This window comes from Protopterus annectens, chromosome 11.part0 (assembly GCF_019279795.1).
Source record: "Protopterus annectens isolate FY-2018-M chromosome 11.part0, PAN1.0, whole genome shotgun sequence".
Lineage (NCBI taxonomy): Eukaryota > Metazoa > Chordata > Ceratodontiformes > Protopteridae > Protopterus > Protopterus annectens.
Genome location: NC_056745.1, coordinates 234,878,336 through 234,903,309, shown reverse-complemented (window position 1 = coordinate 234,903,309; position 24,974 = coordinate 234,878,336). Strand labels below are relative to the sequence as shown.

Here is a 24,974-nt window from a genome sequence, read left to right as displayed (position 1 = left end):
AGCCTTATGGGCACATGAAGGTAAGCTTCCTTGAGATCCAAAGTTACCATCCAGTGATCCTTGCCCAGCAGAGGTAACAGTTGCTGTAACGTCAACATCTTGAACTTGGGAATGTCCAGATAAGTGTTGAGGATAGATAAGTACAAACTTGGTCTCCACGTGTTACCCTTCCTTGGTACTAGGAACAGGCGAGAATAAAAGCCCCTTTCTGACACAGGGACTGGCTGAATAGCCCCTATCTGGAGTAACTGAGAAACTTGCTTGTGAGCCTCTTTTCTTTGTGGAGGAGGAACATCTGGCATGCCTTTGAAAGGGGGCATTGTGTGGAAATAAAATCTGTACCCGTGATAAATGATATCCAGCACCCATCTGTCTTGAGTGATTAAATCCCAATTTTCTTTGAAAAGAGACAATCTCCCTCCCAAAGGAGCTGCCAGGCGAGAGTCCACTGGCAGCTGAAAAGGCAGGTCATTGGTTCTGCTTACGAAAGGACTGACCCCTGCCCTCACCAGAAGTCTGAGCAGGTGAACTGTCTGATCTAGGCCTAAAGAACCTTGAGCCCTGCCCCTACCACGTCTAGACCTACCCCTAGACTGGGAACCATAAGCAGGATATGTCCACCCCTTAGCAGGCCAATTTCTACTAAACTTGGAGGCTGCACCTGCAAAAATCTTTAACAGTCTGCATAGACTTAGCTTTGTCCTCCATTTTCTTTAAAACTGCTTCCACAGGCGGTCCAAACAACACATCAGACTGTAAAGGAGCATCCAAAATCCTGGTCTTAACATGCTCAGCTAAATTCTGATCCTTCAACCATGCATGTCTGCGAAGAACAGAACTAGTAGCAGCCACCCTGGAGGAGGCCTGAACAGCATCAAAACCACACTGCAAAGAATGCTTACCCACTTGTTCAGACACATGAACCAAATCCAGCAATTCTTTACACTCAATACCTTCCGCCAAAGCATCCACCTTAGATGTCAATTGTGAAAGGAGATAATTCTGATATTTCAGCATATGAAATTGACAATTCAACGCCTCATGGCAAGAGTGGAAGAAGTATATACTTTCTTACCCCACCTATCCAAAGCCCTTGCCTCTTTATCAGAGGGTACAGGATTTTTAACAACAGAAGCTTTAACACCTTTAGGCCCCTGAGAAACAGTTTCTGGGTCCGCCCTGGGACTCTTAAACAAATACTTATGAGCTTGGGCACCCTATAATACCTATCAGGCTTAACAGGAGCAGGAGGCAAGGAATCAGGGTTCAGAGAAGCCTCTGCAAAACATCCTCCACCACATTCAACACAGGAGGAATAGCTAAGGGCCTATGCTGAGGCAAAACAAGAATTCCAAGCCTTTTCCTGGAGTCAGAGTAATCTTGGCCTTCCCATTTAAAGTGCTCATGGAGTGAAGAGTCTCTGAAAATGAAAAATCCTCAGGAGGAGAAGCTGAAGGAGTGGAATCATCCACATCCGAATCAGAATAAGCAGGAAACTCTTGCAAGTCTTCCACAGAAGACTCTGAAGCCTGTGAACACTGTTCAAAACTATCAAACTCCTGTTCCACCCTAGGCCTCTTATCAGGTGGGGGCATAGAACCTCTAATCAGAGTAATCAAATCTTCAGCCATTTTAAGCATATGTTTCTTAGGCACAGAGCCAAATGGTAGGAGAAGCCCTACAGAAGCTGAACTTGGCCTTCCTCTAAAAGAAGCTCTGGAAACAGAAGGAGAGGCCCTAACTACCTTGGGAAGAGAAGGAAGAACAGTTACCTGAGAAGCCCCCTCAGCCTGGCCTACTTCCTGAGAGGGCACATCCTGTAACAGTAAAGTATCTGCCTGAGACTCCATAGAGACTCCTGGCAAAACCTCTGGCTCCCCTGAGCCTTCTAAAGGACCGACGTCCGGGACTGCCGGTTCCTCACCCCTAGACTTCACTGCACTTTTTCTGACATCCGGTAATATACTGAAGCAAGAAAAAACCAAAATGTTCAACGGAATTTAGCCAACTCTGTACTCGGTCTGAAACTCCGATTGGAAAATCTCAGAACGCCAACCTGCACTCGCAAAATTGCTTCTGCATCGGACCATGCGGCAAAAAGACTGAGGAAATGACGCATTAGTACCCTGGCGCCACTGGACGCCCAGTCTAAGGCGCCATGACCGACGCCTCTGGTATTCGGGCCGACTGGGACGCGGACTATACCCAATTGTCAGGACTGCAGCAAGGGAAGACGAAGAACATCATCAAGCACAGGAGGAATAGCTAGGGGCCTGTGCTGGGGCTTTTTAAGGAAGGTTCGAAGGCGCTTTCTGGAATCAGAATATTCCTGGCCTTGCCACTTGAAATGTTCCCTCATGGTATGCAGAACTTCCCCAAAAGAAATATCCTCAGGAGGGGAGGCCGAGGGGATGGAATCCTCTGCATCCGAGTCCTCATAGGTCTGAAAGAGGTCTTCCTGGCCCTCGGAGTGGATAGAGTCCTCAGAATCATCATCTGTAGGGATTGGTTCAGAGGGATCAACCCGGGGCCTCTTATCTGGAGGAGGCTGGGATGCCCTCTCAGGATGGGCCTGTGAACCTCTAATCATGGAAATTAAGTCTGCGGCCATAGACATGATTTGTGTCTCAGGAGTAGTTTGAGTCAAGGTTTTTGCTGTAAGGTGCTTAGTCTTGCTGGCTGCCTTAGCCCGAGTGTAGGCCTTAATAGACATGGCCATAAGAGGCCTGGCAGCTCCACGTGCAGGAGTGACCTTATCTACAGCAATGGTCTCTGGCATTTCCTCGGTTTCAGTATCCGGAGGAAAATCTATAACTGGCGTCGGAGTGGTATCTGGAATCGGAGTCGTCGGTATTGCGGTGTCTTCGGTTTGGAGCGGTGGAATAACCGTCTCAGAGGGAACCGGAGCACTCGCGGAAGGTTTTGGCGTGGAGTTGGTGGTAGACGCGGGCCGAGGATGTCGGTCCCGGTCTTTTCGTTTCTTGGGCGTTTGCGATGTCGGAATATCCGACGGCATTGTGTACGCAAAGTTTTCGCCGAAAAAGTCTTCAGCGAACTCCGCCCGGCGCCTGAGAGTGCGCTTGTTGAAGCGAGCACAGGCGACACAGGCCGAGACGTCGTGGTCTGGGCCAAGGCAAGGAAGACAGTAAGAGTGGAAATCCTTATGAGGTATTTGTTTACCACAAGACAGACAATTATTAACTTTTTCAGTAATTTCTGACATCGGCTGAGGCAAGAAAAGGTCCCCAATGGGGTACTTAGCTTTTTTGATGACTTCGGATTCGAAGAATACAGGAGCTGACCGACCGGCACTTGCGAACTGCTTCTGCTTCGGGCACCACGCGGCAAGAAAGACTGAAGAAAATGGCGTCGGCTGATGCTTATGTACTCCAGCCGCTCTGACGTCGGAGAGAAATGCGACATCAGCCGACGTCGGACCCAGACTTTGGAATCCGGCCGACCGAGGGCTGCCTGAGGCAGGACAACCCACATGATATGACTGCAGTTGCATTCTTGAAGGACATCAAAAAGCTGTTCAGACTTTCTGAAATCCTTGGTCCTGTCTAAATAGAATCAAAGCTGCCAGTGTACATCAAGCTTGTGCAGCATACATTCCATCTTATTAGGTGTACTTCAGGAAAAAAATAGGCAATTCTATAGTCTGACTGAGATTCGTTTCTGAACAAACTTTTTGACAAAAAAGAAGGATTTGTAATAAGGGAAACTCTATCCTTATGAAAAATCAAATATGGAGATTTAATGGACAAGGCCTGTAACTCTGAAGCCCTCAGAGCAGAAGTAATAGCTACTAGAAATATAGTTTTCCATGAGTCACAAGATGTAGCTGGTTCAAATGGTGGTAGAATGATCTGTGAAAGAACTAAATTTAGGTTCCAGGCAGTAGCTGGGAATTTAATGGCGGGTTTTAACTGTACGGTACATTTAAGGAAGGCTTTTGAGAGTCTATGTGATATTATGTTAGAGTCTTGGTCACCAAGATGAAAGTATGAAATTGCTGCCAACTGAACCCGAATGGTTGCTGCAGCTGCCCCCTCCTTGAAAAGTTTAGTCAAGAACTCCAAAATGGATGAAATCGAAGCCAGATAAGGGTCAATATTGTTTTGAGACTGCCATATTGAGAACCTCTGCCATTTACTGAGACATAACTTCCTGGTAGATGATTTATGGAAGTATGTCAAGATATGCTGAGCTGCAGCTAAGAGATTCTGAAACCTGGCTATATTGGGAAGTGGAACAGCCATGCTGTCAATTTGAGGGACTGAAGAGCAGGATGAAGAGCCGCCGATGAATGAATCAGAAGGTCTGGAACTGGGTCCAGGATCCAAGGTTCCTCCAATAGATGAGGCTGCAGGAAGGAGAACCAAATCTGATGAGGCCAGTAAGGGGCTACTAGAATGCTGGTCATTCCTACAGCACTGGCTTTCTGTAAAAATCTGGATATCAGTGGAAAGGGTGGAAAGCCATAAAGAAGACCCGGGAGCCAATCATGTACGAGCGCATCCCTTGGGAAATCTCCCGGAGGGGGGATTAGGACAAAGTAGCTGCTGCATTTTGTGTTCATGGGAGTTGCAAAGAGATCGCAGCAAGGCTGGCCCCATCTGCGGAATATTCGTTCTGCTACTTCTTTCTTCAGGGACCACTCATGCAGCAATAGGATAGCCCTGCTCAGTTTGTCTGCTATCATGTTGGTCATCCATGGGATGTGCGTTGCTATCAGAAAGCACTGGGTGAAGGTAGCCCACTGCCACACTCTCAGGGCCTCTCAACATAGTGGGTAAGATCTGGTTTCTCCTTGTTTGTTTATGTACCAGACTACTGACATGTTGTCTGTTTGTATCGCAACAGTCTCTAGAGGAAGAAAGTCTTGAAAGGTCTGCAACGCTAGAAGTACCGCTTTCATCTCTAGGATGTTGATATGCAGATGAGCCTCATATTCCTTCCATGTGCCATGGGCTGTTCTTCCCTGGTAATGCCCCCTCCACCCTATCAAGAAAGCATCCGTAGTCACTGTAGCAACTGGCAGTGATCGTACAAAGGGATGGCCTATGGTCACCAGGTGTGATGTTAGCCACTACTGAAGATCCTTCTTGCAGGAGTTTGTTATCATAATTTGATGAGACACTGGTAGATCTTGAAAAGTCTATTGTTTGAACAGGAGCCACTGCAGATTGCTGCTGCCATTTGAGTTTGAGAACCATAGATGGTGGTGTATTTGGTGTAAGAGAAGAGTTTGAACCTGCTGTCGAAGAGAAAATACCCCTTCTGGTGGAAGCTTTAAAGTCATACTGGTGGTGTCTATAAAAATGGTATGCTGCGATGGCGATAAGGCAGAAGTTTCGAACTTTATGGTAATCCCCACCTGGTTACATAGTTTCATGGTGATGTCCCTTGCTTGGATGAGATGATGCCTGGTGGTGGCAGTAAGGAGCCAGTCGTCTAGATACGGAAACACTTGGAATCCTTGACATCTCAGGTGAGCTGTGACTACTGCCATGCATTTGGTGAACACTCTGAGAGCTGTAGTGAGACCAAAGGGCAAACCCCGAAACTGATAGTGATCCCTGGATGGTCTATCCATTTATATATTATAGTATGCATCCTGGAGGTCTATTGAGCACATCCAGTTGTCTTTCCCTAAGAAGGGAAGTATCGACTGTAGCGTGACCATGTGGAACTTTGTCTTTTTCACTGACTTGCTCAGGCTTGCTAGGATCCAAAATGGGTCTCCAGTCCCCTGACTGGTCAGATTAATCTTTTTTCCAGCAACCGGTGAATCTCTATGGTTGCTTGTCCCTGTGACTGGGTGGAACATCTGGGATTTTTCTTGAAGGGGGGGGGGCTGGCAAAGGGAATGGAGTATCCCCTGGATATGATGCTTTGTACCCAGCTGTCTTTTGTTATTTTTAGCCAGGCATCTGGGTACAAAGACAAGCGTCCCCAGACTGCCTCCTGAGATGGACAGGTGGGCCTCTTTTCAGGGGCGCTGATAGAGCTTCCCAAAGAAGTGTTTTTGTCGCCCTGATTATGCAGACCCCCTGTGCTGCATGGATGGCATCTTCCATTATTACCCCCTCCTCTGCCTCTAGAAGGGGTTTCACCATGTGTGTCCTGGAAAGCTCCTCGAGTCTTACGGAACCACATCTTCCCTTATCTCCAACCTTTGGGGTAAGGTCTGGTAGGGGTGGAAAAATGGACTCCGACTGCAGACAGAGTCTTTCCATCTTGCTCACACCTGGTAAGCGTTTCCTTCACTTTGAGTCCAAAGAGGGACGAACCATCAAAGGAGGTGTTGGTAAAGAATGACTTAAAGGGCTCCGCAAAGGAACATAAGCGCATCCAGGAATGTCTCCTAAGAGCAATTCCTGTACCCGCTGCCCTGCTAGCTCCATCAGCTGCATACGAGATCAGACACATGGAAGAGTTCACAGGGGAATTGAGGGTAGCAAGCTGGGAAGTTACTTTATCTGAGACCCCCGCAGCTACTGTACTCTGTAGAGCATCTCCCAGCTCTTGTAGGAGATCTCTTTGTAACCTAGAAAATTGTGACAGATAGTTTAGCGATCGAAGGGCAAAGGTCGCTGAACTAAACATGCACTTGCCATATCTGTCCAAGATCCTGGAATCCATATTAGGAGGATGGTCAGACGTAGAAGTCTCTGATAATTCCTTCTTGGTGGCTGCAGCCACCACCATGGCATCAATTGGTACTCTTTTGGTGAGAAAAGCCTTGTCCTGGGGGGGAGGTTATAAATTTGTTAGGCCTCCGAGGGACAAGTTCCATGGTATACGGGGACTCCCATGCCTTACGAGAGACTAGGTCTATCACCTCATTGAAAGGCAGAGACAACCAAGTGGCGGAGGGCTGAGACCCAAAAGCCTTCAGGTAGACTGACTCATCATCAGTAGGGTTGATAGACTTCCAGCCACCCCTCTGTTTAATAATTTCCAAGATATCCTCAGAGGGGGACCGTGGGGACTCTTCTGACTCATCCAAGTCAGTATCTGAAGTGATGGATTCCTGTGGGGAGCCCAGATGCTTTCTCTTGCAAGTTCTCTTCCTAGGAACCTCATTAGTGGGAGTTTCTGGTGAGGTCTCAGAAGAACAAGGGTTCGCCCAGTGGGGCTTCCTGAGGCGCTCGGTCCCTACGCTTCTTTGGGATCTGTGGAGCAGAGGTAGATACTGGCACTTTCAGGGAGAAGGCTGCTGGACCTGATGATGTGGTTTCCCAAGGGGACAATACTCTCCTCATGGCGTTGAATGCCTCCCCCCGGCTTCAATGGGAGGGAACCACCAGATCCGAAACAGCCGATGATTCTTCCCGTACCAAAGGGGTGGGCTCTGAGCCATGGGGTAGGTGCCGAACTCATCCAAGCCGAAGCCCCGAGGGGCAAAGTCGGAACCGAAAGGTCAGTTCGATTATCCTCCCCAAACCCAACCAGTGAGTGTGGGCTCCCAGACTCCAAGGTCGGCACCGAGCAAGTCAGAGTCAATGGAACCAACAATCTTGGGACAGTTTTCGGTTCCAATGGTTCCACTATCATCAGCTCTGAACACTTCGGCTCCGAAGCTTCAAGTCGGATCGGAGGAAGAACAGTAGTAGTATGGGTGGGATTGGTCGGTTCCGAAGCTGCTGTGGTCAGCGCTGATAAAAGTTTGGCCAACGCCGTTGTCTGCAGAAGCCCCTGCACCACATGATCCACGTCCATGTCAGATAATCTTGAGAACCAAGAACAGGCCACAGAAGAAGCTATAGATTGCAATATGGGGGACTTAAGGGTCAGAGATACCGGTTCCAAAACTGGGGACCGGATCCTACCTACAATGATAACCAACGGCTCCAAGAGCTGTGGAGCCAAGGTAGATGTTTTCTCAGAAACTCTTGTTGGAGTTGAAGCGGTTTTCCTCTGCTCCGATCCAGAAGACGGTTTTGAAGAAGGTTTAGAAGTTTTGTCATGTGAACTGCCTTTGTCTAAAGACTCTTGGAACTGAGGTTTCAACAATCTCCTATCTATCGATTTGACTTTCGTGTAGCACTTTGCTGCTAAACAAATGACAAATAGAGCAATCCTCTTGTAGGTGAACTTCAACTAAACAGTAGACACAGTCTGAATGTCCATCTTTGATGGACATCTTCTGTCCACACTTAGGACGTTTTTTGAAGCCTGACTTTGATTTTTCCTGCTGAGACATATTGGCACAAAAAATAACAATCCCCTTAACTATATGCTAAACACTAATACTTGGCTCAGAAAAAACTCTCTAGAAAAAAGAAAACACAGCAGTCTAAAACTACGGAGATATATATACATATATATATATATATATATAGAGAGAGAGAGTTCAACACATAAAGAATAGTTTGCAAAATAAGATATCAGCCTTAACTTCAGACTATCCAACTGCACTATAAAGAGGAAAAGAAAAAGCTTTAAACTTCAAACTTTAACTTTCATATATATATATATATATATATATATATATATATATATATATATATATATATATATATATACACATACACACGTGTATATAGATAAATAAATATATATATATATATATATATATATATATATATATATATATATATATATACATACATACATACACATATATATAAAGACTGAAAGAATTGGGATAGCACATGAACTAGGCCCAACAGAAACAAACAGACACATGACTACAAAAAGGGTTTAATGAACAAAACGTGCCGAACCCCCTAGAATAAATTATCTTACACAACACTAACTATAAACACCAAAAAAAAAAACAACTAGCTAAGAAAGAAGATCAAAAAATTACTTATATTCACTGGCCCAAGCTGGTGAACTCCCGTCTGTTGCAGCAGTAAACGAGATCTGAGGGAAGCACCACTGCATCATGGGATAGGGAGTGGGCCTCGAGCTGGTTGAAAACCTCGAGCTTTTGCAGTTGGCCGAGTCGGAGCTGAGGATCGGCTCTGAACCCATCAGTGAGAATGAAGGCGAGATAGAACAACATCACATTAACCTTTATGGATGATGGAAAAAACCCAAGTCTCTGAAGTGATTTTCCACCAGGAGGGTAGGGAAAGAGTTAGACAGAGGGACAAGGGGTGGAAGTGGGCAAATGATTTGAGTCACAGTGGAAGGACTCTGTCTAGATCAAGCTGCATCTAAAAGGGAGTAAGGGTTGAGGTGGAGGAAGGTCTAGCTGTGGTCTGCTTCCTAGGGTGCCTCCGTCCCTTTGATTGGGTATTAGTAGTGTGAGAAGACTGCCTCCGTACAAAACTGGTCCTTTATGGGTAGTTCCTGTGGTATCCAGGAATGGATGAGATGAACAAATGTTTTAAATTCTGCAACTCTTCGGCCTTTTCTTGGAGAGATTAAAGGAGCTGAGCTGCTGCAGTGCCAAAAAGGGCCTTATATACTAGTGGTGCATCAAGTAATTTGGCTTGCACATCCAAGGGAAGGGGTTGGAGTCTCAGGCAGGAGTACTTTCTCACTACAGTGCCAGATGCTGCAGATTTGAATGATGCTTCTACAGCATCATAACTGCACTTGATGGAATGCCTGGTCACCTGAGAGGCAGTAGAGAGCAGGGCCGAAAGCTGGGACTTGGCAGGTGAACCTGGCACTTCAGACATTAGTGCAGAGGCCTTAGACAGGGTATCTAGAATAAACCCAGCCATGTGTTTGATAATTAATTGCTCTAATAGCTAGGGTGGAAAGTAGTATAAACTTTCTTTCCCTGTCTGTCCATGAATTTGCTATCCTTATTTGTAGGGAATTGTGAAGTGGAGGGTAACTGCCTGGAGGACTTGTCTGCTGACAAAGCAATGACTGCCAGGTTTGCAGGAGGATTCTTGAACAGGAACTATGCTTGGGGGGACCTTGTAAAATCTATCAGGTCATTTAGAAGCTGGGGGCTGGGAATCTGGGACCTGAGATGCAGCCTGAAAAGCATCCAGGAAAGCTGGAAACAGAGGAGGAACTGCAGATGGAGATGGCTGGTCCATCTGCAGGAGTTCAAAATACCTCTTTTTATTCTCAGATAAATCAGAGACCTCCTACTTAAAATGCTCTCTCATTAGAGTAATGGTGTCCCCAAAACAGAATTCTTCTCCAGGAGAATCATGGCTAACAATGTCTTCCTCAGGGGTAGTAAAGTCTTTGGGAGACTGAAATTGGAAACAGCAGGTCAGGGATTCATCTGAGGAACAGATTTCTTCCTCTGACTCCTCCAAGGACTGCACAGGAGGTAGGACTGGTTGGGGCATCTGAGATGAAGGGCCTGGAAGGCTCTGAACAGGTTATGGGGAAAGGCCTCTCAACCAGGTGCAGATTCAGTAGTTCTGTGTTTTTCTTTTTGTTTTTTCGTTAGAGAAAAAGCAGTCATCGATTTGGGAGCTGATGTCGGGATGGATAGTAAGGCAGTAGTAGGCTCCTCCAATGCCATGAGCCATGGTTCCCCCCTTCCATCAGGGCCTGATGGCTGAACAACCTCAGTGGACGTACTCTGGGTTTCTACTGAACCGGCTTCTACCACGGTTCCCGGCTCTTGCGATGAAACCAACATCCGATGGGACTCTGGGCTAACATCCACCTCAAGAGTCTCACTGGACTCCTGAGGTGCAAGCATGGGCATTGGACCTAACCTTTTTGGCCTTCTTCAGAGGTGGATCCTTGGAGGTACCTACTCTGCCATCCATACCTAATGCCAAACGTCTGAGTCTTTGTTTTTTTTAAATATAACTTTAAAGCAGCAAGGCAACTTCATAAGGTTTTAGGTACAAAGGATTGGCAGATGTCGCAAGACTTGCAGTTGTGGCCTTCCCCCAAACAAAACAAACACCGATCGTGCACGTCCTTATGTGGAATTTGTCTTCCACAAACACACTTTCCCTTCCTAGCTGACATGTACATCAAGGATGCAAGAAGGAATATAAACAAAAAATCCCAAAAGGGTACTTCTCTGAAAGCATACCGCCAAAGTTAAATGGAACGAACGGATTCCACAAGCTGGAGATCAGAGTTCTGTAGATCACTGCATCAGAAAAGTTCTGAGTTGGGTACATGCAGACGTCACATATATAGCCAATGTCGGTTTATGCCTCTGACATGCTACGTCGCACGTACCCCCTTTCCTAAGAATTTGGTATACTGGCCGGATATCCGGTGTTGCAAGAAGCCGTCTCCCCACTGTTATGAATACTGCAACATGAGAACAGAAGGACATCTTTACAGTCATAGATTGTGCACTCTCTTAGAAAGCAACATATTCGATTGGAGAAGTATGTGTGAGAGTATGCTGAGGCTAGCGTTTGCTGTATTTTAGAAATATAGTGAAGACACAACTCGTGTATTTCAAGATTTAACGTCACTAATACAATTCTGCAGCTCGTCTATTCCTGTCTTTAGATTCAGTTCATAACATGCATATTTTTACTTTCCTAACTAAGGGTGAATATGCAATACATAATGTCACAGATATAATTTGCTTTTAAAGGAATACTAATAATCCACCAAAAAGCAGTGCAACCTCAGAACTGGATATATTAAATAAGTGAGTGCAGGGAGTGAAGTTCAATGCATGATGGTTTGTGGCCTTGGCCCCATACAGCACAAACCAGATATTTGCTTAAACATGCTTCAATGACAAACCATATCCTTCTGAAGCAACTCTGTTTCTTGACCTCGGAAAGTTTTCTTATAGTAAGGACTGTTAACACCTTTATAATATTATCATTCTACAGGGACTGTTGTTAATTTCTAAAAAAGGTTACCACTTTGTTTTGTACTTGCCAAAATCTGAAAAAGTTGGTACTCTAAGATACATATGAATAACCTGTAAAAGTCTCTGAATACTGTATTGTCTACATTGACTATTTAAATGAAAGGAATATAAAGGAGGATAAACAAGAATAAATTCCAAGTTTGCATAGTGACTAGTCCTACATAATTTTTCTCTATATATTATATATGTTGCAGATGTCACTTACTGATCTGAGCCAGCAGCTAATTTGTTGTGCTCAAGGATAGTCTCCAAGACGCATTCTTCCAGCATGTCTACATGACTGTCACTACAACAAAAGTAAACAGTACTTAAAACATGACTTCAGGAAAAGTGGTTATTACACATGTCTTATGTGACTGAATACTAGTTAACAGAAAAAAAAAAAGCTCAGCAATCCAGTTTATAAAAAAAACACGCATGTGCACAAAGAAAACAAAAACAACAGAGATGTCAGTTACTCATAATTCTTAAATACCTCTGAGTTGTTACATATTTGTTCAATATACATTACAACGGATCGGTAAGTTTCTAAAGTATACAAAATAGTATCAGTACTAAGTAAACCATTCACTGCACTAACAAAACAAGAACAGAAAATTACACATAACATGATTTACAAATCAAGACTTTTAAGTTGATAGATGTTCGAACATCTTGTTGATATCTACATCTTATTAAAGTTCTGAATTTTCTGTCTTCTCCCATCTTCGGGAGTATGAATAGCTTTGGCTAACACATTTTGTGACATGATGCATTGTGCTATAAGGGTGAATATGACCTTTACGCTACGCTACTGTTTCCTCCTCACACACATTCACACTGATTGAGTACATCCCACAAAACTGAATAAAAATAAAAATGCAAGAACATACAACTATACACTTGCCTGAAAAAAGAAAATAAGTCCACTGCAAGATATAAAGACCATCCAGCCAAAAAAAGGATAACAAGAGGGCAATAACTACCCACTGCAGAAGACCTCCTCACAGGTCAACGAACACAGTGAGTACATTTCTGATATACTTGACTTCAGGTACCTTCTTACAATGGGTAAATGGGGAAAATCCCAGGTAATAACCTCTCTGGAAAGTCAAAAGGCAAGAATTCAAAAGACTGGCAGCTGAAACACAACAAAGACAGACTACTAAAATAATGGTCTATTCAATAATGCTTAGTGAAAGTATAAACCAATGAACAAACAAATGAATGTCAGCAAGTAAGAAACTTCTAAGGCAAGGACAAGAAGCAGTAATACCCTGTTGTAGTAACGTTTGTCAGCTTCATTTTTCAATATGAAGTTTGATGTCTGATGATAAACAATACTGTATTCCGCTTACAGTTAGCTTCAGTAAACCATAATGTGTGATGATATTCCGCTTACAGTTTGCTTCAGTTTAGTAATCTAAACAAAGGAGACAACAAATGTTCTGGCTTCTGAACTAATGTACTCTTCAGGTAAAACTTAAACTGCAGTATACATCTCAATGAATTAAGAGCTCCCCAATCAGTATTCCATGCTCCCAAAGAAAATGACATAATGAATTGTTTAAAGGAGAGTCTTAAACTCATTTTCAAGACAAAAAGTAGAGTTGCCCAAATTGACGAACAAAGAGAGTTACTTAGAGATAAGAGCCTGCAACTTGGAACTACAGCAAGATGTGATGGCCATCAAAAACAGCATCCTTCAAAAGATGTGCTTCAAACCTATTGAATCATCTGGTTCAGAAAGAGACAAAGGTGGATGAAGATACAAAATCATTTTAACCCAACGATGGGCAGCAGGTTGCATCAATACCATGGGGAAGAGCAGAATAATGGATCTTGAGATGATAATCTGGTTTTAGTAAATCTTTTTTTTTTTTTTTTTTTTTTTTTAATTTTCAAACCACTAAAAACTGATTTGAAAATTAAAAAAAAAATCTAATCCACTGTACACTTGTGGGATAATTATTTAAAATCTGCTTCAGCAAAAAGGTTTACCAAGAGACAAATACATGTTTCTTGAGCAAACAATGCAAACACAGCTGGACAGGCCTGTCAATTATAGAGTTAAGTCCCACTGAGGACAGGTATTATTCAAGGGAGGCTGAAGATAAAAATACATTTCTGGAACAATACAATAAGCCTGTGCTGATCCAGAGCTCTGCACATATGATATCACACTGTACTAAAATAGTAAAAATAGGTATCCTGGTACTGGAGTAAGTAAGGTTCAAATCAAACAGGTGTCTGAGGTAGGCCAATGCGTACTGTTTAAGGAAGAGGACAAAACATAAAAGGAGAAACCTACTGCAGCTACACAGAGGGGTAAGGCTATTAGGGCAAAACTTGGGGCATATAAGAGGTGGAAAAAGGAATGTCTGTAGGAAGGTGGGGAGGCACAGTACAAAGAAGGAAGTAGAAAGGCAACAAATGAAGTGAGGGCTGCAAAGAAAAAAGCTGAGACTGAGCAGGTAGAAGATGTCAAGACAGAGAACAAAGAATTCTTTTGATTTACTACAGAAAAAAAATAGTGAGGGGACAGACCTGCTCAGATTAAACAAAGATAGGGGAGATCATGGAATACTTTGGAAAACGAAGTGTGGCATGAATACCTTTTTAGTCTTACAAAGAAAAGCTATGGGATAATGGGAAAGACTTGAGCCAGAGAGGGAAGAATATGGGACAGTAACCACAATAAACAGAGAGGAAGATGACAAGAGAGAAATGGCTTTCCTAAGTGAGGACTAAAGGGCACAAACTTGAGGAGCTAACTTCCAGCATCAGCAAAATCTGGCAAGTGTACTGGAAAATCCTGTAAAGTAAGTCTTCAATACATTCATGACTGGTAAAGAAGTGCTTGAGAAAAAGGAAGATGGAAGGGACGAAGCAATAAAAATTCTGGGAACTACATGTATGCTAGCCTTACAGTAGTGGGACAGAAACTACTGAACAGAATTCTAAAGGAAAGACTGTCTAATTTGCAAGAAGACAGCCATTTCGATGACACTAACCAAAATGGGTTCATGAAAAGAAGCTGTCAGGCAAACCAATCTAGTTTCAGGTAATCAGGTTACAGAAGAACTTGCCAGGGTATCCCAGAAGATGTAGTCTCTTGGCTTCACTGACGTCTTTGACTCAGTAATGTAAAGGTGCTAGGAAAACAAGAGGTGTTGAATGACAGAATGAAAGGATCAACAATATGGAACTGGACTGCTATGGCTGAATGGAGGACAAAAATGACTTTTGTGAGAGTGACAATATTAGGACTATGTAAAGTAACTAGCAGTAATCAGAGTGCTTGCTTTAGATATATCTGAGAGAACAGATAAGGACCAGCTTCTCTGATTATGACCTAAAATTAGATGCAGTAGTGAAAAACTGGTGAAGAAAAAGGTATAAGGAAGGATTTGGAAAAACAGAGCAAGCAACCCAAAAGGTAGCAGGTATGGGTCAATACAGATGAATTCAAAGTACTGTAAGTGATTCACTGTAACCCTGGTGAGAAGCACAATATGAATTCAAAGTACTGTAAGTGATTCACTGTAACCCTGGTGAGAAGCACAATATGAAGGAGTGGAACCAATGAAACAGAGCAAGAAATGGATCTAAGATGACTACCACACCTGGATTGCATCAGAAAGAGAATGCTAGAGGACAGACAACAGTCCTCCAAATGCTGTGATCTATCCTCAGTGGAGCAATATTTTAGAAGCAGAGAGGCAATTATCCCACTCCAACAAATCCTGGGCAAGCCTGTGTGTAGTTCTGGAGGGCATACAAGGAGAGGAACATCAATGCATTGGAAGGAGTTCAGCAGAAAGTCACCAGAAATGTCCATAGGATGGAGTGGGAAAGAATATGACAAGAAATTAGAGAAGTTACAGCGCCTATCTCCAGAGACCAGAAGAAATAGAGGGATAACTGTACTTTTATCACCCGTTCCAGCTCCAGTCAAGGAGGTCCACAGAAATTCAAACCTCTAACAGTAGAGGTTTGAATTTCTTCAACAGACCCAGTAGTAAGGTATTTGAGGATGCATGCAGATCGTAACCTGGCCTTCTAGCAACATGTGTCTAACATAATAAGAAAGTCATTCTATGTCACTCAACTTATAATTAATAGCATGGCATCTATTTCCAGGGAGATTATCATGCCACTGCATTTGGTTCTCATCACACCCATCATTGAGTATAGTGCCCCTTCAGTATATACCTGACCCAGGCACATGCAACAACTGGAATGCCCAAAGAGGCTCCTTAAATAAAGAACACAGGGTGAAAACACAATGTCCTATGCAGATCATCTCAAAGCCCTACATCTATACTATGCTTCCTACAGACTGCTGAGAGGTGATCTATGTCTAGCATAGGATGCATCCTTGGATCCGACTCTAACAGACCTTTTGCATACCTGAAGAATGGACACCATCAGAACTATGAGATCTGAGGACCTAAACGTTGCTCACGACATGAATAGGACATGTTTGAGGACTGGGTATGTATTTCAAAGAATTACCATTTTCTGAAATAGATTTCTCATCCACATGAAGCAGAGCCCTTCCCTAACCTTATTCAAGCATAACCTGGATTAGAGGTTTGGAAATCAAAAATTCTTTCCACATCTGGCACCTATGTCTCAGATGGAGATGGACAGAGGTAAACATTAGCTTATGCCCTAGCTAACATACACCCTTTAGAATAATCTCTAAGGCACAATATTTTGTGGGATACATTTGGGTGGCATCGCTTGGCTTGTAAAGACTCTAGTGGTCATTAGTCTAGTATACACCTATGAACTTATAAGGGTGCATAAGAACATATCAGGGAAATATGAAGCTACTGCCCTGAAAAGGTAAAACAGAAGGAACACAGACTGTAAACTCTTTGAACCACTATTCCCTGCATCTGCAGAATTACTTCATGGAGAGGGCTGTGGACTCCTTCAAGGGAGATGGAACAGGTGGTGAAAGTACAGTTGTGCAAATCCTACTTACTTGTAACAGTAGAGGTTTGAATTTCTTCACTGCTGTGGTAGCCTATGGATAGGGTCCTGTTAAGGACACAGCACCCAGCCAGCTTGCCACAGCTTTAACTCTTTTCCCCCCTGGTTGCTGACATACTTCCATCCAAAAAGAGTGCAGCCTATCAGCAATCAGAGTGAGGTAAATTTTCAGGATTTTACCACCCCAAGCAAAGAAGGCGGATTCATCCTGGGCCAACAACCATCAATCAATAATCCCAATTAAAATTGTACAAACCACCACCATCAATATAACAAAGGAAGTTATGTCCCTCCTCAACTATCTACAAAGGGGATTGTGTTTGGGTACTGATACTGCAGCAGTGAAGAAATTCAAACATCTACTGTTATGGGTAAATAGGCCTTCATGCTCACTGTTGCAGTAGCCTATAGATAGATTCTCAAAGCTTACCCTACATGGCAGGAGGAAAGATAAGGGTCTAGGAGCCCCCTGGAGAACGGTCCTGGGAAAGCCTGGCTGAGACCCAGTGAAGATATCCAGTTTGTACTGTGTTGTGAAGGTATGAACAGAATACCAAGTTGCTGCCCATAGAAGACTTCTACAGTCCAATAATTTCCATTATGCCATCAAACAGGATATGGCCCTGGTGAAATGTGACCTAACTTTGCCAGGAATAGTCATACCGTGGTGGAAACAGCAAAACACAAGACAGAGGACAACCATCTGGATACAGTCTGATTAGACACAGGTTGGCCTTTTAGTACCAGCATAGGAAATAGGAAACAAACAGCTGTTTAGCACCCCCCCCCCCCTAAAGGACTTTGTTCAGTCAGGGTAGTACCTGAGCAACCTGTGTGCATCCAATGTATGAACAGTTTGTTCTCCCTTGTTTTTTTTTTTTTTTTTTAAGCTCTGGAAAGAAAACTAGGGAGACTGACGGCTTAATTCAAGGTAAAATCAGAAACCATGTAAGGGACAAATGAAGGATTTGTGTGTAAAGTAACACTACCCCCATGGAAAGCCAGATAGGGTTCACCCACCATGCCAGCTTGCAACTCATACACTCTGACATCTGCAAGGAGAGCATCAAGTAAAACAGTTTTCTAAGAAATAAACCACAACTCGGCCTGAAAGACCAGTTCAAAAGGCACTATAGGTCAGTTTTTTTTAGAACAAAGCTGATATCCCACAGAAGAGGAATTGCTTGCAAGAGGGTCTTATGCACAACTCTCCTTTCAAAAGCTGTTTGACCACAAACACAGAAGAAACAGGGAGAAACATAGGCTGACAAGCTGAGATGGCTGCAAGATGCACCTTGATGGAGTATATGATAAACTATCTTTAAGTAGCTCACACAAATATTTGAGAGCCAAAGGAGCTACTTCCTTTTTGGGTCCCTGTGATTGTCAAGGCACCAGCTAGAAAATTTCTTTCATTTACCAACATAATAACTTCTAGTAGCAGGTTTTCTTGCCTCCCTTACTACCTGCTGCACATCCTCATGAAAAAGATGCCAAAATGGTATTAAAACTGAATCATCTAGACAGTCAGTTGTAATTGATTGATATCTGGGTGTTATCAAACTCCCCTTGTGCTGTGTGAATAAAGTTAGTCTGTGATGAAGCATGTGGCAATTGTCCTTGGTCAATTCCACAAGAAGGGAGAGCCACTTTTACCTGTGCCAAGAGAGAGTCATCACAATGATCCTTTGATAATTCTTTCTGAATCTTTAGAAGTACCTTGGAAATTGTTGGTAAGGGTAGAAAAGAACACAGGAACATTCCTGACTAAGAGAATGACAGAGTATCTGTTCTCTATGATTGGCTGCAAGGATGTCTCGAGCACAATTTTTCTAGTTGTTGTTTTATAAGGAGGTGAACAGATCTCCTTGAGGTGTTCCCCATATCTGGATCAAGTCCTAGAACATGCCTGAATTGTTTTTCCACTCCTGAGGGCCTATCAAGAGCTGCAGAATATGTCTGCCACAACGTACTGCTCTGATAAAATGTAAGAGGCCTGAAGAGTCAGACACTGCAGAAAAGCCAACTCCCAAGCCATCATTGCCAGCCAGCAAAGAGGGTAAGACCTTGTACACCCTTGTTTGTTGCAATATCACATCCCTGTGGTGTTGTCAATAACCACTTGTAAAGGGTCTTGAGCTCATAGATGGTGAAGAGTTTTCAACTCATGATCACTGCTAATATCTCCTTGCTAATATTCCCTTAATGTTTATGACATATGACCTGTCCGAAGAATCCCACAGACCTTGCCCTTTACTCCCACAGAAAGTGCACTCCAAGCCTAATAAGAAGAGTCTGTTTGGACAGAACTTAACTTGGGGGTTGGAATAGAGAAAGGGAATGCTGGTTTGAGAGCCATTTCATCCGACTACCACCGCAACTCTCACCTTACAAACCCCACAACAGAAATCTGAAAGTCCAAGGAGTGTAGGTGTTGAGTCTATGAATTTCTTTAGATACCACTGCATTTTTCTCATGGTAATCTGGCAAGCAATATTATAAGGATCATGGGTGCCATGAGGCCTACACTCCAGAGAAGTTGTCTTGCAGAAGCCTGAAGCTGTAACAAAAAAAAAAATAAATAAATAACTTGGAAAGATAAGCTACTACTTTTTCTTTTGGAAGGAAGGTCTTTTTCCTGAGTGCATTTATTAGGCACTCCAAAAAGACAATTTTGTAAAAGTGTACGAGATAAGACTTTTAAAGATTCAAGCAAAATCGCAGATGTGACAAGAGGCTGGATACTTTGTTAAGGACTCCAAACATCTGGGAGAAGAATCGGCACAAATAAGGAAGTCGTCTAAATAAGGAAAAATGTGGATGCTCTGCAGTTTGCAGTGAGCCACCACTGGAGCTAGGCACTTTGTTAAAACTCAAGGTGCAGTGAGGAGCCAAAAGGGTAATGCAGAGAACTGATAATATGATCCAGTTACAGCTAACAGTCAATATTTCCTGAAACTGTGAGCAATGGTTATGTGATGGTAAGCATCTTTGGGATCTAGTGTTACCATAAGGCAATGGTCTGGAAGCAGTGAAAGTACTGATTGTAAAGTGAACATCTTGAATTATGGAACTTTCATATACAGTAGTGGCCAAAAAAAATAAGGCCACTTCAATTTATTGACCAATGTTGCCTGTTTCTTGTCTTTTCGTATTACAACAATTACTGTAGCTCCATTCTGCTTGACAAGCAAATATATATTGAAAAACAGAGAAAAACAAAACTCTACACATCTAACAGTCAATATTTGGTAGGATTTCCCTTATTCTTCAACACAGCCTTGATATGAGATGGCATACTGTGAACCAGCGATTAGCAGTACTCTGATGTGATCTCAGTCACCCAAACGTGTTTGATGATATCTTTTAACTCCTTTTCTGACGTTGGCTGATGTGCTGCCACTTTCTTCTTCATGATATATAATATTCCAGCAATTTTCTATGACACTGAATCTAGTGAATTTGATGGCCAGTTTGGAATGAGCTGACTGTTGTCGGCAAACCATTTCTTGACTGTCTTGGCAGTGTGGCATGGGGCCAAATCCTGCTGAAATACTGTTGTTCCAGAAATGTTCATATGGAGTTTTACTTCTGAGTTCAGCACAAAAATGTACTTCGCAGCACTCACTTTTTCACCTTTGTCGAATATGTGAATTCCATAAAGCCCTTTCGCCAAGATGGCTCCCCATACCATAACAGATGGAGGATGTTTGACCATCTTAATTGTATACTTTGGATTCAGGCATTCACCAAGAGGATGCCTCATGTAATTGTAGCCTGACCCTTGCACTTGCTGAAACGAAATTTCATCAGTAAACAGCTCTTGTTCCCACCACTCTGCAGAGTTATCTGTAAAGGCAAGACAAAACTTTATCCGATCTTAAAGCTGCTTCTTTGTCATAAGCATTTTCTTAGCCATTCTTCTTGACACTAGATTAAAATCTTCTGCAAAACATCGTCTAACTGTTCTGGAACTGATATTAATTCCCTGTTCTTTAGTCAGATGAGCTATTCGAACAGATGAAGTGTGAAGTCTTAATGTAACAGTGCTCTTCAGACATCTGTCGTCTCTCAGTGATGTTTTGCCATAGCGGCCACAATTATTATGACGTGTTGTATCATCAAACAAATGATATTTTGTACTCCCCATCACAAAGTAGCCAAACGTTTAGCAATATCACATTGGAAGTAGCCTTCAGAGTACAGTGCTATAACTTATCCCTTTATAAAGTCATTTAAATCATACTTTCTACCCATTCTAACCAATATAAATCATATACATAAATTTATTAATTCTCATACAATTTTCGGTAAAAATCACTGCAGACAAGCAAAACTGTGTAAACAGGAAACAAAGATACTCTAAACAATCAAAAAGCGGAGAATATATATATATATATATATATATATATATATATATATATATATATATATATATATATACTGCATGAAGCTACACTGAACTGCAGCGATCAGTGAGTCGGGAGCAGACAGCTTTAAAATTGTCTTCTAGAGCTAGCAAAATGAGAGGCATAGATTACAAAATCTGTCCAATTCTAAGGGAGCCCCTATTTGTTCCTAAACAAAAACATCCCCAATCTCAGCAAAGGAAAAAACTTGTCTAGGATTAACTTCAGGTTCACTGTCTAAAGTGGAAGAGTTCTGGGTGACGAATTCCTGAGAAGAATCACTCCTGTCTCTGTCAGAATCCTCATTATCTGAAAACACATACTGCTCTCTGGTGATACCTGCACTAAAAGTAAAGTAATGTCTTTCGGCTTTTCCCAGTTAGGGGTCACCACAGCGGAACTCCAGTCCGCTGATGATTGGCAGTGGATTTTTTTATGGTGCCAGCCCGACACCCAACCTTCAAAGAAGGTACATCCATTCACGCACACACCTACCTGCATGTCTTTAAACGTCGCTGGAATGTGGGGAGGACATGCAGACGCCACACAGAAGTCGCTCCAGCCAAGAATCAAATGAGAGAACCTTTTGCTGTGAGGCCACAACAATAACTGCTAGACCACCGTGCCTGTTTCTGGTGATACCTGCACGAGAACTGTGAAAAGGCAAACACCACCCAGAATTGAATGACTGCAAAACACTCTTGCCAAAGATACAGCATCTGACTTATATACAGAAACAACCTGATCATCTGCCTTATAACTAAGTTTTTCCTTCTTTTTTCTAGTAATATCTCTACTGAGAGAGTGGTCAGGAGACAGCCTACTATCCCTGGCAAGAGGACTCTTTCCCTTGGCAACCCCTGTACCTAAAGTGTTTGTTTTTCCCACACCTACAACAAGTACTGGAACAGCCTCTGAAGATGTGTCTAATTCACCTGATTGCTGGTACAAAACACTCAATGGCACTGGGAGAAGGTAAATATTGACTATTAACAATAGCACTCCTCCCTTCCTCAAAAACAAAAAAATGTCTCCACACTAGTAAACACAAGCAGTATACAAAAAAATCATGTCACCAGACCTTAAACATTTAGTCAGAAATACTCCAGAATATTTACTACCTCAAGAAATGAAAAAATGTTCTAATTCTGTTAAAATCAATAACAGGTACAAAACACACAAATTCTGCTATAAAAGCAGAGCCTAAATACTTAATATTTTCATAAAGATAACAGTTTCCAAGCAAAATTATAAAATAAGCCAACTAAACGGTGCAGAAGCACATTGGAACATTTCTAAGAAAAAACAGTATATTCTAAAGGTCACAAATAGCTGTATTTTTTTAAATATATGTCAAGGTAGATTAGAAAAATACCGCAAATATTCAATGCAAATATTTATGACAGGAAGGGGTCCCCAAATGTGTCCTATCTGACAGGCAAAATCATTTGACCAACTGCTGTTCCAATGGAATCAGAAGATGCTTCTCCTCGAGGCTGCAGGAAAATTCTTAAGATCTACCTCACTCTGGTTGCTGAAATACTTCCCACCAAAAAGGGTGCAGCTTATCATTAGCCATAGTGAGGAAGAGGGAGGGGAGTTAGAGCTTTGGCAAACTAGCTAAGGTGCTGTGTCCTAGGCAGGACACTACCCTTAGGCTACTGCAGCACTGAAAATGAAAAACAAAGAAATCCATGCAGGCAATCATCACGGCAAGTGACAGGTACAGAAAGGGTGCAGGGGAAGGCAGGGATGTAAGGAAGACAGCATCTGACTAAACTTAAAGGGCAAAGTAGACAGGCTTACTACTACCTTCAAATTAAAAACAATATATAAATAAAAGGAGATCTGCTTCCATTTGGTAAAATAATTATGCTTTCAGGATCTCTGAGAACTGAGCCAAAAGCTCTGGTGGTACCAACACAACAGGTCTACGGGGCAATCAAACCCTAAGGTGGAGATAACTATCCATGCAGGTGAGGTGACTGGAATACCCTTCCCTGCACTGCACCAGGATGGGATCCTGAAGCCACTCATTCTTGGAAACCAAGAGGTGATGAAAATCAAAATGTATTCTAGCTTTTCCCTATGCACTAGTCCAAAAAAAAAACTGAGCTGGTAGAACAGGCCTGTATCAAATACTCTTAAAGAAGAACAGTAGAAACATTGTGGTGCAAAAACAGTAGGCAAAGGCTCACAGCTGATGAAAAAATATTGCCTCAAAGTGAGAAGAGAAATAGGTAGAGCTTGTAAAAGAGAATGAAGAAAAGCAGCAGAAAGAGTACTTATGGTACCAAATACTCTTTGTGATAATCATGGTAGGTTTTAAATCCATTCATACAAGGAATACCATAACTAAACAGCAAAATGTTTTTTTTTCTGGCAAGGTTAGACACTTAAGGCCTAAAAATCAGAAAACATTATGCAACTATCCAAAAGTTAAAATTTTGAAGGCTGCCAACAGATAGGTGCTGCATAGCAGCCTGCTGATGATAAACACTAAACTGACAATGCACACTTAACAACACAGTGTGGGAACTGAAAGGCTTTAAAGGAAGAAGTGATCTTTCATGGTACAACAGAAACACATATTGTCTAAGCATTATCCATGGCAGTTCACCAGTGATGTGTAAGGGAGTGCATGGAAAATTATAAAAGCTTTAATTTATGGAATCATGTGTAACACCATCTTCCGAACCTTTTCCTTGTTGCTGCTTAGAAATGTCTCAGCACTTAAGGCCACAGTGTGGACAAGAAGCACCTCTTTCTAACAGATGACCAGGTGACAATACCAAGTATGAATAGAAACTGCAGTACATTTTTTTTTTTTTTTTTGAAGCTTGCTAATAGAAAAAAGAAACTGCAACATGATCAGCCTCCGAGTTCTTATTTACAATGAAAGTCTCATCTGTTTTTGAAGGCAAGGAGCTGTGAACATGCAGCTTTGCCTACAGTTAATGGCATGTTATAGAATGACTCAAAAAGAGGGGACGTAGCCTAAAGCCAAGGGTCTTAAGATCTTAATTCACCATATCTATTTTTTGGGGGAAGAAATTCCTTAGCAGGCCACCAGCAACTCTCACATTAAATTAATTTTGTTTCCTATAAAACCTCCTCATTAAGGGCACCATATGACATATACTGATCATCCAAAGTAGTGTGTCTACACTATCAACTAGATTCTGTGCATCTCCCCCTCTTACTTCTCCAAGAAAGGCAAAAATGGAAATATAATTTTTTTTTTTACTTTTTGATCCAGTAAGACAATGTAGGGGACCAATGCAATTGCTAAGACACACTTATCTGACAATCTGCAATCATCCAGCAAACATAGAAACAGCACATCATCTTGTGTCTTTGCCTGCTACAGCCTCTTAAATGTCACTGAAATAATCCTCTGAAAAATGGTGCGAGTCCATTTGTGCTGTACTTTTCTGTGGACAACTGACAGCAAAGAAGAATCTTCTGTGACCTTTTCTAAGAGCAGAACTCCTGTGAAAAATGCCATGCAGCTCTTTTTGCTAGTGTGTTTGTTGTGTGGGATAATGCGTTCAGGCTTGGAATCTAAAACTACTCTAGAAATGGTTGTTTATTTTATAGCAGAACTTATTCTGCCTTCACTGGCAATGGGAATTTAGCCTTTTTTCTGATGAAACCAACAGATATATGGCTTATTTATTATACATTCTGACAGGACTTGCAGCCTTCAATGGCATCTTTCCCTACGCCAGAGGTTGAACTTAAGTTTTTTTAATATTATGTCCCTTAGTTTCCCTTTTGTTTGTGTG

At 42.4% G+C, this 24,974-nt stretch overlaps 1 protein-coding gene across 2 annotated transcripts in view; it reads right to left on the bottom strand.

The window, feature by feature from the left end:
• INTS13 (integrator complex subunit 13) overlaps positions 1-24,974 on the bottom strand; it is a 629,493-nt gene that overhangs the window by 414,067 nt on the left and 190,452 nt on the right. For both annotated transcript variants that reach the window (XM_044087655.1, XM_044087656.1), the window contains exon 5: positions 12,000-12,080. In XM_044087655.1, the coding sequence (XP_043943590.1) occupies positions 12,000-12,080 (81 nt within the window). The remainder of the gene's footprint in view (positions 1-11,999; positions 12,081-24,974) is intronic.